The sequence below is a fragment of the Typha angustifolia genome, chromosome 4, assembly GCF_048772165.1.
Source record: "Typha angustifolia cultivar Huaian chromosome 4, ASM4877216v1, whole genome shotgun sequence".
NCBI lineage: Eukaryota > Viridiplantae > Streptophyta > Magnoliopsida > Poales > Typhaceae > Typha > Typha angustifolia.
The window spans coordinates 2,577,337-2,590,664 of NC_133242.1; the positions used below are offsets into that span (position 1 = coordinate 2,577,337).

General features: G+C 38.1%; 4 protein-coding genes across 6 annotated transcripts; 2 read left to right on the top strand and 2 right to left on the bottom strand.

The window, feature by feature from the left end:
• Window positions 1-734: 734 nt before the first annotated feature.
• Window positions 735-2,539, top strand: LOC140758613 (protein SOSEKI 1). Of its 2 annotated transcripts, none has more exons than XM_073094844.1 (7): window positions 735-804; window positions 1,066-1,200; window positions 1,296-1,365; window positions 1,440-1,549; window positions 1,646-2,006; window positions 2,096-2,188; window positions 2,319-2,539. In XM_073094844.1, exons 2-7 carry the CDS (start codon window positions 1,074-1,076, stop codon window positions 2,452-2,454), a joined length of 897 nt encoding a protein of 298 aa, XP_072950945.1. In that variant the 5' UTR covers window positions 735-804; window positions 1,066-1,073; the 3' UTR covers window positions 2,455-2,539. The 2 variants fall into 2 exon arrangements, with proteins under 2 accessions (XP_072950945.1, XP_072950944.1); XM_073094843.1 differs by having other exon boundaries at window positions 745-804; window positions 1,055-1,200.
• A 332-nt stretch (window positions 2,540-2,871) lies between these two features.
• On the bottom strand, window positions 2,872-4,363 carry LOC140758980 (small ribosomal subunit protein eS28-like). Of its 2 annotated transcripts, none has more exons than XM_073095410.1 (2): window positions 4,249-4,363; window positions 2,872-3,290 (listed from the first exon to the last, which is right to left on the bottom strand). In XM_073095410.1, the coding sequence occupies exon 2, from the start codon at window positions 3,269-3,271 to the stop codon at window positions 3,074-3,076; it is 198 nt and encodes a 65-aa protein (XP_072951511.1). In that variant the 5' UTR covers window positions 3,272-3,290; window positions 4,249-4,363; the 3' UTR covers window positions 2,872-3,073. The 2 variants fall into 2 exon arrangements, with proteins under 2 accessions (XP_072951511.1, XP_072951512.1); XM_073095411.1 differs by having other exon boundaries at window positions 2,872-3,280; window positions 4,249-4,350.
• A 1,675-nt stretch (window positions 4,364-6,038) lies between these two features.
• Window positions 6,039-6,966, top strand: LOC140759575 (ethylene-responsive transcription factor ERN1-like). Its single transcript, XM_073096173.1, has one exon. The coding sequence runs from the start codon at window positions 6,105-6,107 to the stop codon at window positions 6,867-6,869; it is 765 nt and encodes a 254-aa protein (XP_072952274.1). The 5' UTR covers window positions 6,039-6,104; the 3' UTR covers window positions 6,870-6,966.
• A 785-nt stretch (window positions 6,967-7,751) lies between these two features.
• Window positions 7,752-10,372, bottom strand: LOC140759713 (tubulin alpha-1 chain-like). Its single transcript, XM_073096346.1, has 5 exons — window positions 10,124-10,372; window positions 9,396-9,610; window positions 9,102-9,301; window positions 8,326-8,834; window positions 7,752-8,225 (listed from the first exon to the last, which is right to left on the bottom strand). The coding sequence occupies exons 1-5, from the start codon at window positions 10,234-10,236 to the stop codon at window positions 7,910-7,912; spliced, it is 1,353 nt and encodes a 450-aa protein (XP_072952447.1). The 5' UTR covers window positions 10,237-10,372; the 3' UTR covers window positions 7,752-7,909.
• Window positions 10,373-13,328: the final 2,956 nt, after the last annotated feature.

Below are 13,328 nucleotides of genomic sequence, written 5' to 3' on the forward strand. Positions count from 1 at the left end.
CTAAGACTTTAGAATAGTAGTAGCTGTCACAAAGTCTAATTATAATTACTATCCAGATCTTAATCTAATGCGGCACTAATTATAAATGGTTTTGTTTTTTGTTAATTAAAAATGTTTCTTGTCCATGGTTGTTGTAATGAACATGTTGTCCTTGGAAATTATATTTAAAAGCCTCCTTTTATTATATTTTTTATTCACTCCCCGCCTTTTTCAGCCTATTTAAATTAATTTTTCTAATTATCATGACCATAATCTCAAGATAGACAAAAGTATGTCTTTGTTGGCCTAATGTTACTATTACTAAGATGTTATTTTTGAGATAATAACGGATAAAAATAGGGGTGGAATTAAATATAACAAAAAATGAGGGGGTAAAAAAATATATATAATTCCATAGTATACAGTACTTGGATATCTTCCTCACAACCTTGTCTGTTAGCCATATTTAGAAATAGTAGAATATGTTGCACATAAATGGATCTGATCTCCCAAAATAGAAATGAATATAACTTTCTACGTATATACAAATAAATCATAATCACCGATCTTGTGTGATTTAATAATTATTCTTTTATCACTGTTGTATCATGTCATATACATCCTAATCACCAACCACATTATGATAAGAAAGGATTAGCAAACTCTGAGCCCGTTAATTAATTCATGGTCTGGAAGCACACCTATAAATACCACCGGAGATTACACTAAGCAAAGGATCAAACAGAGGATTAGAAGGAAGCTAAAAGGAAAAGGAAAAGGGAGAGGAGATCTCGACCCACGATTTATTCCTTCCATTTCTACGAGGTTGGTTTCATTTATCTAATTCAGTGAATTAATTCGATAGGAAACTATTCCAACGACGCAAATTAACACGGCAATATTATATTCATTCCAGAGCTCCAGGCCTGCAGGTTCTTCTCTTACTTTAATACGACAACGATAAAACGTAGAAAAATTTGTGTTTCATTGCTCTCTTTTTTGGTGGGATTCTCGGGAAAGCCGGCGAGCATCTATTCTCGTACTTATCCCTGTTTTTTTCTTGATGTTATCCAAGTTTTCGTCTAGGGAGTAGGATGGAGTTATCCAAGGGGGAGGTGAGAAAGTTGAACGTGGTGTATTTCCTTAGCCGGGACGGAAGAGTTGAGCAACCCCACCTTATCCGAGTTCACCACCTTAATCGCTCGGGTGTTCGGCTGCGGGGTGAGGATATCTTTTGCTTATTCTCGGTTTATCCGGTAAGGTTATTCGTGTGTGGTGATTGGTTTTTTGAGGAGTTAATTAATTCTCGGCCGCAGACGTGAAGAGATGGCTATCGGAGTTGAGGGGGAGAGAGATGCCGGATTCGTTTGCTTGGTCTTATAAAAGGTTCGGTTTATTTATCCGAGTTTTTGGTTGTGTTGATGAAATGTGTGGATAAAATGTTGCTTTTATTCTTGCAGGAGGTATAAAAGTGGATATATATGGCAGGATTTATTGGAGGGCGATCTTATTACTCCGATCTCCGATAACGAATTCGTGCTTAAAGGATGCGAGCTCCCTCGCCCTCTACGTAATCATTTCAAATTTTCTTTTCCCAAAAATGTCTTCAATTACCTTTTTAATCTTTTACATTACTGATGATAATTATTACTCCGGTATACGAAAGATGAGGAGGCTCAGAAAGATTATGTGAGAGAAGAAGAAGAAGGAAAGGTGCCAGAGACCGTTGAAATCGAGGCGGATGACGAGGTTTCGCCACCGCGGCCTGACGATGATTCGCCGGGCGAGTCTACCCGACGAACTGCCATATTTAGGATAGACATTTCGAAAGAGCAAGAGGAGGAAGACAAGAAGAAGAAGAAGAATAAGAGGAAGGAGGAGGAGGTGGAGCGAGAAGGTGCAGCAGCTACGGCGACGAGGAAAAGCCGTCAGACGTTGCAAGTGTTTCGCAGCATCCTCACCTGCCGTAGCTCCGTGGAGACCAATGACGCAGCTCTGATGCCAACCGACCGGCGAGAGAGCAGCCGGTGAGAAAATTAATCAAATGATTTGGGGAAAATAAAACCCAATAAAAATGTTAATCTTATAAAAAAGATTAATTTTGGAGAGTATGTAGGGAGAGCAGTTCTAGTGGCGGGAAAGGGACGAGGAAGGCGGGAGAGAAGGGTGGAGCAGCGGCTTATAGGCCGGTAGGAGCGCCGCATTGCTCGTAAGTGGTCTCTTTCTCTCTCTCTCTCTACCCTGACCGGATCCCGTGCAAGTCTGGTTGGATCAGAAAACTACGGTACTAGGCACCATAGAAATCCGACACGTTGCGTTTTGTTTTGTGTCCACCGCAGGCAATGCGGGAAAGCGTTCAAGCCGGAGAAGCTACATTCGCATATGAAGTCATGTAAAGCTTTGGTAAGGAGTAGGGGGCAAAATAATACAAATCTAGGAAGAGATGGCAGTAAGAAGAATTTAATCCAGAAGTGAGGAGGTTTCTCGAGAGGTTGTTTTGAATCTCTTTTAAATTTTTATTTTTTATTTTTTTGTTTTGAAATGCATGGGAAACTTATAGATGGAGATGTATATGTTTTTGTTTGATCTGTTTTGAGGAGATTACTAGCAAAAACATCAGTTTTGAAAGAATAATATGGCAATTTAGAGCAGTGTAAGGTGTACTAATGATCAAGTGGAGGGATTGAGAACTTGGTACACAATGTACATTTCCTGCTATAGATTGAACAAACGAAATAAACACTTCACTCTGTGTTCTTTCACACTTAAAAAAGATCTCATCCTATCTAACAATTTGATAGATAAAAGATAATACAACCTCTAAACATCGCCCAAATTCCATCACAACAAAGAAGGTCAATAGCCATGCAAAGACAGATATAGCCACTGTGCTGACAATAATTACTTAATAATCTCTGGCACAAGTGCCTTCTATTAATAAGCAAAATGGAAGTAAAGCATGTTTGTTCGAAGTTCATAGTAACAGAAGCATCTAGCAACTCCTCAAACATTAAATTATAACATCTTTCCCCGGGCTTCTAAAGACTGATACAGAAGCTAGGAATACAACCAGAACAGCATATCTCATTACTCATTAGCGCAGTCTCCTTGCTTCACGTTCAGACTCGAGAAGGGTAAGAACATCACCTTCCCTCACGGGGCCCTTCACATTCCTCATGATGAGCCGATTCTGGTCATCCAAAAACTTGACCCTCACCTGGGTCACCTGACCTCTTGATCCGGTTCTTCCCATCACCTTCACCACAACTGCAAGCTTAACTTGAGAATCCATGCTGCACCACTGCACAAACCTAACATGGGGCAAATTCAGATTCCATGCTAGAGATTACATTCTCCGCATAAATGAATTACATTTTCATACATGAAGAAAGATAAAGCGCAATTTGTGTACTTTGATGTCTACAAAGATTCAGCATAGCTCTAGGGATGTGTGAACTTTTTGAGCAAACCACCTGATCATCAAGCAAGCAATCCACTCAAGTCCCACAGCGTGAATGATTTAGTCTAGTTCTAGTTCCAATTATCAACTAGCTCGAGACCACCGATGGTGCTTTTTTTATATAGAATGAAAAATCAATAGCAATGCTGATAGCCTTATAATACATAGCACAAGATTATTAAGGGTATATAAACACTATAAACGTCAAGGACAAACATCGAATGAAGTATGTATGGAGTTCTCTATACGAAAACTAGATATATCTTACAAGCAACAATTACAATAGCATGGAAGGAGTAAACACAAGGATACCACTAACTCAGGAATAGGAATATCATATTAGTACCATAAAAATATGCGAAGTATTCATATGTTTAAATTTTAATTGCCTACCTCTATCATCCTAAGTAAACGAAGAACAGTTAGCACGAGATTTAAACCAACGCAAACTAGTTCAGCCCTGGGTAGCAGCCAAGCATCCAATACAAAGACCGATTTCAGAAACAAACTTCCATTAAAAGTGGGGGCACCTTTCGATCTAAGGAGGTAGTGTCCAACTCATGCAACCGCAGAGCTTTTAATTGAAATCAAATTTAAGATGCTTTAAGGTTCTTCATCTCTAGTTCAAGACATAAATAGATCATAGCGACAACGACTTCAATGATCACAGTTACAGAAGAAGAAGAAGAAGAAGAAAAAAATTTAACCGATCACATGATGTTATGCACCAACGAGCAAGAGGAAATCGAAAGAAGACTCGAAGAAGATAGTGAAAAAAAAATTAAACTAAAAGATTATGGAGAAAAAACCTGAGGGTTTCTGGTCTTGAGGAAGCGAGAACGGGTGCGGCGTTCGGAAACAAGGAGAGATAAAAAGCCCTAGCTCTCGTTCAGTTTTCGACTTTTATATAGAGTTAGAGGAGTGACCTTATAATGTAATAAATTTACGGTTATACCTCTCTAATTCTATTCGTATCAAGCTTTTAATTGGGTAATAGTTTCGTGGGCCCTTGAGGCTTGGCCCAATAACGTCAGCCCATAGCGGAAAAATATTCACAACTGACCTGCTATTTGAGAAATTGTTTCTAAAACCCTCTTTTTTATTTTCATATTAATTATGATCTCTTAGATTTTTATTTTGTATTATATTTTTTTTTTTGTTGAGAATAGCTAGCTATATTAGACAGACATATTCGTCTGACGGGACAAAGGCCTCCTCCAGAATAAGGTTACATAACTCCAGGGTATTGGGTCCGTCGGCCTCAGCCTAACTGTTATTACTAACACTCTAAGAATATATAGATATAGGTATTTGTTACTCAATCTCTTGTCTCAAAAATATTTTAACTTAATTCACTTAACCGATAATTCTCATACATATACACTAAATTAATTATGCACACTTAATGACCATAATATCTATATTAGCTATGCTATGTTAAATTAAACTCAAGTTGTTTTTTATGCATTAAAAATAAAATACAGGTTGTTAAACGATAAGAAAGCCAAAATATATGGCATCTTTAATAAATTCTCCTTATTGTTATTATTACTACTACTAGGAAATAAATTTAATATTAGAGAAAATTAATCATATATTAAAGCCGACCTCATTAGTCATTATTTATAATATAGGTTACATTAGGTACTCTAAATTATTTCCTCATTATATGGTCATGGCTAACAAAACCAAGAGTGGAATGCTGAAGAAACATAGGAGGCATGCATGATAAATTCCTAACAATCACTAAACAAACATTGCTCCTAATAATGGTATTAATATAGATACTTCTAGACAAATTAATTGACCATGCCTCCCACCTTGAGGGGGCTTTAATTTAAGGGTCAAATAGTTTAGTTTGATTTTAACTCAGTCCAAATCAAATTACCATTGTTAGATTTTTTTATCTGCAATTAATAATGTTTTATTAACACTACTATTTCCTGTCGTAAATAAAGAGCAAAATGATGGGAGTAACATACTGATGATTTACGATTAACTAATAATTATAGTTTAGATCAAATCACAAGCGAATTGAGTGCTTGAATGAATTCCTTAAGGTTGAAGCTCACAGAGTAAGTTAAAATTTCCCTTTCTAATTTGATTTATTTATCATTTTCTTGGATTTTTATTATTATTATTTATATATTGCATTGGTCGAGTAAAACCGAGTCCTTTTAGTCAACATCCGTGCCGTCATCGTGGAGTGCTCAAATGCTGCCAAGTGGCAAAGCATCGTGCCTTCAGGACTCGTTCCAAATTTTCAAGTTAGTTGTACCTTTATCGTCGGTTATTTACCAATATTAACCCTGTGTTTCTCTACAATACCGAGCATGTCCTCCGTAAAATTTCAAATAAAGACATTTATATATAAAAGAATCATAGAAGCTAATTTCGCTGTCAAAGAAAAGGGCAATTTGGTCAAATCGCATGGGGAAAAGAAAAGGGTCATATATATACTACTAAAGTTCTAACCAACATTGTGGAAGAAGAATCTCCCAAGCATATTATGTTTCATTTTGTCCGGCAGTGAACTCGGTCATCTTCAAACTCTATAAAACTCCCAAAAGCCTTCAAGAGAGAATGAGAGCAAGCCAACTCCAGTCTCCTTCCCTCCCTCCGATTCCTCTCTTCAAAATTTAGCCATCAATTCCCCCTTAAACTGATGGAAATCCAGTTTGAACAACAGAGCCAGCAGCAGCACTACAAAGTTGCAGTTTCAAAATCTAGCAGGTTCAAAGGAAGGAATAAGAGTAGTGCTAACAAGTTTGTAGGTGTGAGGCAAAGGCCCTCAGGGAGATGGGTGGCAGAGATCAAAGACACCACGAAAAAGATCAGGGTGTGGCTTGGCACATTCGAGACCGCCGAGGCGGCGGCTCGGGCCTACGACGAGGCTGCTTGCCTTCTCAGAGGATCAAACACCCGCACCAACTTCGACACTCATGCGTCCTCCGACTCCTCCCTGACCTCGAGAATTCGCAATCTCATTGATCATAAGAAGCTTAAGAACAAAGGGTCTCGATCTCCTATGACCAATACTTGTGCAAGCTATTCTAGTAGAACAACAGCCAAAAGCAATTGCATCGCTGCTACTACCTGTGATGACACAAAACAGGACATCGCAATTGCTGATGAAGTTTTTAGGCCATATGCCAACAGCGGAGATGAAGAGTTCCAGTTGGCTTCTTCGCAGTTCGATCAATCTTGGATATTTGAAGCTGGTTTCAATCGCCTTGCGATGTTTGATGGTAACAACTTGTCCAACATCAGCCCAGAGATCTCAGAGTTCGAGAGGATGAAGGTGGAGAGGCAGATATCAGCATCACTTTATGCCATTAATGGAGTTCAAGAGTACTTTGAGATGGTTCATGATCACCGCGATTCGATATGGGATCTTCCTCCACTTTCTCACTTGTCTTGCAAGTCCTGACGTGTTAGATTGTCAGTTTCTTCTCCTTCTCAATTCTTCTGTATCTTTTCTGCTTGAAGAAACCAATTACATACAGTTCCTGTATGAAAATATCTTGGTTTATCCACTGTACTAAAGGGAAACTAAAACACTAGTATTTTCCTATGACCTCATGGATTCTTTCAGAAATTTAAGTTCAATCTAGTTTTGTAAATTTAAATTACTGTGGTTTGGTTTCTAAAGCAGCCAAATTAAAATTTATCTTTTATCTATCTAGACAAAGATTTATACTTCAGGTTGCAGTACACCATCAAGCTGCAGAAATGCATGTCTTGATAAGAAGACAGGTTGTATAATGGAGAGGATGAGTAATGCCACATAGAAGGAACAAAGATGAGTTGTCCTACTGTTGCAACAAATGGTAGTTGGTGATGTGAATCTAAATCAATCCACTTAAGCTGAGTGAGCACTGACCCATTCCAGAAGAAAAAGAAAGGGAAACAAATGATTTGTTTTTTTTATTATAGAGCTGTCGGTTTTATTCTGAGTTGGATGTTGAAAGGAAGCATCTCATACCTGAGAAGTACTTGTTTCTTCTTTTTCTGTAAATGTTCAGCAGAAAAGGCAAATGAACCAAATATTTACTCAATGACTAAGACTTAAAACTAAATCAAGAATCAGAGTACGCAGAGATACGAGCAATATTGATGGTAAGCAATTTGATTTTTCAAGTATAATTAACTTTACTGGGAAACAAAACTAATTTCATGTTCAAGGTTGAAGGAAACACAACTAATTTGTGTCCATTATTTTCCTATCTTTTTAAATAGTACGGTAATCAAGCAATTCTACATGCCAAATAAAAGATAAAAGGTTATACAGATAAAAAATATCAAGACAAAATCAACTGGAAGTCTGGAAGATATTAACAATCATAGGCAACTTGAGAAAATACAGTGCAACATAATGCAGCAAGAAAGCACCGTACAATGGACAGATATTAAAGAGAGTATATCACAAAGCCAAGATACAAACAATTACAACTAACAGACATCGACAACTCAGTAATCTTCGCCCTCATCTACCTCATCATCTGCACCCTCTGCCCCCACTTCTTCATAATCCTTCTCGAGGGCAGCTAAGTCCTCTCGTGCTTCAGAGAACTCCCCTTCTTCCATTCCCTCACCAACGTACCAGTGCACGAAAGCCCGCTTGGCATACATGAGGTCAAATTTGTGGTCAATTCGTGAGAACACCTCGGCTACTGCAGTATTGTTGCTGATCATGCATACAGCACGCTGCACCTTGGCTAGATCGCCTCCCGGGACGACGGTCGGTGGCTGATAGTTTATCCCGCACTTGAAACCAGTAGGACACCTTAACATGAGAAAGTAGTCAATCTCAATGTAAACTAACTTGTTGGACATAAACAAATTGAATTGACAAGAGAAAATAAATCGCATCAGCAAATGCTCACCAGTCAACAAATTGGACCGTTCTTTTGGTTTTAATAGTGGCAACAGCAGCATTAACATCTTTGGGCACAACATCTCCACGATACATCAAACAGCATGCCATGTATTTGCCGTGCCTTGGGTCACATTTAGCCATCATACTTGCAGGATCAAATACAGCATTAGTGATTTCAGGCACCGAAAGCTGCTCATGGTACGCTTTCTCAGCAGAGATAACAGGTGCATATGAGGAAAGCATGAAGTGGATTCGGGGGTATGGCACAAGGTTGGTTTGGAATTCTGTAACATCGACATTAATAGCTCCATCAAACCTAAGAGAGGTAGTCAATGAGGATATAATCTGAGATATCAAGCGGTTCAAATTGGTATAGGTAGGCCTCTCGATGTCCAGGGATCTCCTGCAGATATCATAGATGGCCTCATTGTCCAAAAGAACTGCAACATCAGTGTGCTCGAGCAAGGAATGGGTGGAAAGGACACTGTTGTAGGGTTCAACAACTGCCGTAGAAACCTGCAATTCATGAAGGTCAACAGGATAAGCCTAATATCTACCACCTACTTCACATTGTCCCATATGTCTAACAAACACCTACGCACTTGCTCCTATTAACAAGTGGATGCTCCATCATGGACCACCTATGCATTTATTCTAAGAGTATAATTTGAAACTTATTGCAGATCAACTCCTTGAGTGGAATAATTTGATTGTTTTTACTCAGAGAATTCATTATCATAGGCATTGCTCAATCAGATAAAACAGAATTCAAGCAATCCATACCTGTGGGGAAGGATAGATTGTGAAGCCAAGCTTCGATTTCTTCCCATAATCCACCGACAAACGTTCCAGCAGCAAAGAACCCAATCCAGATCCAGTACCACCACCGACCGCATTGAAGACCAGGAAGCCTTGCAAGCCAGTGCAATTATCTGCTAGCTTCCGGACCCGGTCAAGGCAGAGATCCACAATCTCCTTTCCAACTGCAATGCATTAGCAAAAATCAACTTAATCTGAAAAGAAATTAAGCATAGCTGCAACATTGCATCACAATCGAACTAGAGAAAGGTGGATCACCTGTGTAGTGTCCTCGGGCAAAGTTATTGGCGGCATCCTCTTTCCCAGAGATGAGCTGCTCTGGGTGGAAGAGCTGGCGGTAAGTACCGGTGCGGACTTCATCGATGACAGTGGGCTCCAAGTCGACAAAGATGGCCCTGGGCACGTGCTTACCGGCACTTGTCTCACTGAAGAAGGTGTTGAAGGCATCATGAGCCACACCCACTGTGGTATCACTGCGGACAAAGAAGAGCTCAAGGCATCAGCTAAATCATGATTACTTTGCACAAAAGACACTTCTTTGAAACCAAATGTGGAAAAAATTCATATAATTTCAGTTAAAAACGAACAAAGATGGTTGGAGATAGATGTAATTGAATTGCATTCTATTTTCTCCCGTTTGAAAAGATGCAAAAGATATAGATCCATTTCAATTTTCCAAACTTCAAACCTAAAACGATCGTATTTAATTATTCTCACTCAAAGACACTCAAAGACACTGAAACTAATTGAGATCCAAAATTTTAACAGATCCAAACAGCAGATCTGATAAAGTAAGTACTCCACATCAAATCCAAGAACGTCATGGAACGCGGTAACAAAAATAATGAAGTTTCAGTGGATTTATCACTAGGGTTTCACGTAAGCCAGTGGACAACAACATCATAGAACGCGGTAACAAGAAAATTGAAGAAAAATCTGGAAAATATAAATAAAAAGATTACATCCAAGATAAGGAGAGAGAATACCTCGGCATGATGCCATCGGGGTGGATGCCATGCTCGAGGCAGTAGAGCTCCCAGCACGCATTTCCCACCTGGATCCCGGCTTGCCCAATGTGGATGCTGATGATTTCCCTCATCTCGACCGTTCTCTAATGCCGCAGAACCTAATCCTCGATCTCTAGATCTGCTCCTGTGCTTCTATTACTTCCTCAGCTGCGAAAGCAAACGAGACACAGAGAGAGAGAGGTGATCTGTTTCGGGAGAAGAGGCGTTTTTTTTAAAGGACGTCACGGGGAGAAACATTTATTACGAAAGTTTATTGTTTCAACCCTAACTTTGTAAAATTTACAAAATTGAACAAAATCTAGTCACTGTTTATACTTTTACGAAAACTACAGGGTCCATTTGGCAAATTTTGTTGAGCGGATCAGAGGAGGCATGTCACATGTGAAATGGGATCTGGAATGAGCTGTTTTTTTTTTCTTTCATTTCCCCCCTCGTAAATGCACCCGTCTCTTTGAATAATTACGATACTACCATGACATAGATCAATCTAATCCAGTCCTCTCAATTTTGATAATATTAAAATTAGTAAATTTCTCTTAATAAAAAAGATTGGAAATTTAGACTTCCAATGGAATCGAAAGATTCTTTTCGAGTAGAGTTGATAGGTATCTTTCCCGTGACCATCTTGGTCATGGCAACTCTAACCCTAAATAATATTATGAAGAAATTATTTGATTATTCGGTGGCTTGGCTTAACGGTTTGACTCGATTGATGGCTTAGCAGTGTGGTTAATTTAGAGTAGCAGCTCAACAACATACCAACTTGGAGTAGTTTTCAGCAGCACTTGGTTCGAAATAATTTTTCGGCGACGCATATGGCTTGAAACCTAGACTATACAGCTTACTATATTAACTAAAAATTTTAGGAAGACTTAAGTGCCTCTATATCTAGAGATGATCGATCATTTATCCAGCTCATATCTAATCTTCGATGATAGAAAAAGGATTGCATCTAAAAACATTTTAAATATCATGCTTATTACTATATTATTTAAATATTATAATTATCATAAAAGAATCATTAAGCTATTCAGTAAGTTAAATGTAACTAATTATAATCAAAAGTAAATTTAGATTAAGAAAAAATGATTTTACCTTGTGCAAACTTCTTAAAACGACTAAAAAGATTTCTAATATTATCGGATATCATAATCCAAGAAAAAATTCTTTTGTTTTAGTTATTTATATATATTTATTAACTTTAATAACTATTTATTAGCAATATCTATGTCAAAATTCAAAAACGAATTGTACTATATATGGTTGTGATACCTTTATAACTTTTAGGTAGCAATAGTGTGAAAAGAACGCTACATCTTAATATATAGTTATAAATAAGATAAAATTTGAAAGATATATATTAAATACTCCACACTATATTAATTAAAACTAGAGGATGGCCCCGTTAGGGGTGGAGTCACTGGATTACTGGACACTAATGGGTCACCTAACCAAACTATCAGTTTATTTAAGATTTGCTTTAAACATTTAATAATAAATTTATAGTTTAAATAATTCTAAAAATCATATTAGGACTAAATTATTCTAATGATAAATATTAAAAATAATTAGTGAATTTTGGTTGTTAAAAATTAAAATTCGTGAATGCATTATGCATACACACCTTATTAGGTTTAGAAATATCATCTCCCTGAGTTGGAAAACACACCACTCACCCACCATCCCCAATAATAGTGGATGGTAGTGAGTCGAGGCATCAACAGCTCACACAAACAATGGCATATTCGACATCGCTCCTCTTTTGGATCAAGGGCCGTACTTGGCCCTACTCATCATAACTCATGGATTGGAATGAGAGATTATTTTGGTCGACAAGTTTGAGAGTAAAAGATTCAAAGTGATCATGGAAACTAACATGCTTGGTTGTGATGTGCATTAATATTTTGTATTAGTTTGAGTAATTTATCCTGGAGTTGTCTTATTCCTATTAAGCGATGCTGGTGCTTATCCTTTTCGATGGAACATTAGGTAAGTAAGCAGTTGCAATCATCCAGTGATATGACTCAGATTGCGTTATATTTTGCTTGCGGATTTATTTAGTATGATATTATTTGATGACATACTGATGTGAAACAACGTCAGGATAATAATAATAATCCGATGCGTATGAGTATATGACCCAATTTTTTTGCAACTGCAGCCTTAGTATCATTTACTTATATGAAGCCTCGAGTTGGATTTAAATTAAAGGGATAATTGTATTCAGGCTCATTTTCAATAAAGGTTAGGGGTAAGATGGTCATTTAACGCTTTTCCTACGTAGCTAAACCTTGTTGGGCCTATGTGATTGGGCCCAAGGCGGGCTATGCTGGTTTTGGGCCTCAAAAGTATATTCTGATGACGTGGACGGATCACCACCGACCATCATTTCTATACTGGTGGTCCAGTAATCAACAGATCATGGGGTAAATTATGGGGAGAAACACTCTTCATCAATCCTATTAAGTACTGCCACTTAACTCTTCCAGAGATCATAATTCATATCCGCCTCCAACGAATTTAACCGCCTTTGTCCAAGAATTCCCCTGAGAGCAGTCTCTTCTTCTTCTTCTTCTTCTTCTTCTTCTTCTTAGAGAGACAGGGAGAGAGAGAATGGAGGAAAGTCACATACTGGTCCTTAGAGGAATACGGAGTTTTCAACAGTGGTACGCTTCCACCAGGGTATCGATCACACCAACCTTGCAATCTTCTCAGTTATCTTTCCATTATCTTTGATCTCTTCTTCTTCTTCTTGATTGGCTCTTCTTGATCTTGTTAATGGTTCCCAGGAATTGATAGAGGCTCACCGGAATGTAACACTCATAGGAACTGACATTCGTATGCGCTGCCTCTCATTTTATCTCATCATTGCTGAGATATTTGATCTGGGTGGTTCTTTTTGCTTATTTGGCATCATTCTTGTTCTTTCTGTACATATCTCCAGTTGCAATTACGGTCATCAGAGTGGCAGAGCATCTACAGAGGAACAATGTAGCTCGAAAGATCAGTAAGCTCTTTTTTCTTTTAATTTTTTGATTTGCTTTTGCCTTAGTTTCTCAATTTTAATCCAATTCTTGCACCTTAAGCAGATGTAAATGTAGGTTTTTGGAGAGACTTCCCCCAGGTCTAAAACCTCATCCTTGTACAAAATTTTTCTTCTTCT

What these genes read in the sequence shown, in the direction of transcription:
- LOC140758613 (XM_073094844.1), top strand. Translation starts at nt 1,074, where the DNA reads ATGGAGTTATCCAAGGGGGAGGTGAGAAAGTTGAACGTGGTGTATTTC. An exon ending in CTCGGGTGTTCGGCTGCGGG is followed by an intron (nt 1,201 to 1,295) that starts GTGAGGATATCT and finishes TCTCGGCCGCAG; the next exon opens with ACGTGAAGAGATGGCTATCG. An exon ending in TTTGCTTGGTCTTATAAAAG is followed by an intron (nt 1,366 to 1,439) that starts GTTCGGTTTATT and finishes TTATTCTTGCAG; the next exon opens with GAGGTATAAAAGTGGATATA.
- LOC140758980 (XM_073095410.1), bottom strand. Translation starts at nt 3,271, where the DNA reads ATGGATTCTCAAGTTAAGCTTGCAGTTGTGGTGAAGGTGATGGGAAGA.
- LOC140759575 (XM_073096173.1), top strand. Translation starts at nt 6,105, where the DNA reads ATGGAAATCCAGTTTGAACAACAGAGCCAGCAGCAGCACTACAAAGTT.
- LOC140759713 (XM_073096346.1), bottom strand. Translation starts at nt 10,236, where the DNA reads ATGAGGGAAATCATCAGCATCCACATTGGGCAAGCCGGGATCCAGGTG. An exon ending in TGCCCGAGGACACTACACAG is followed by an intron (nt 9,302 to 9,395) that starts GTGATCCACCTT and finishes AATGCATTGCAG; the next exon opens with TTGGAAAGGAGATTGTGGAT. An exon ending in ACGGTCCAATTTGTTGACTG is followed by an intron (nt 8,226 to 8,325) that starts GTGAGCATTTGC and finishes TCTCATGTTAAG; the next exon opens with GTGTCCTACTGGTTTCAAGT.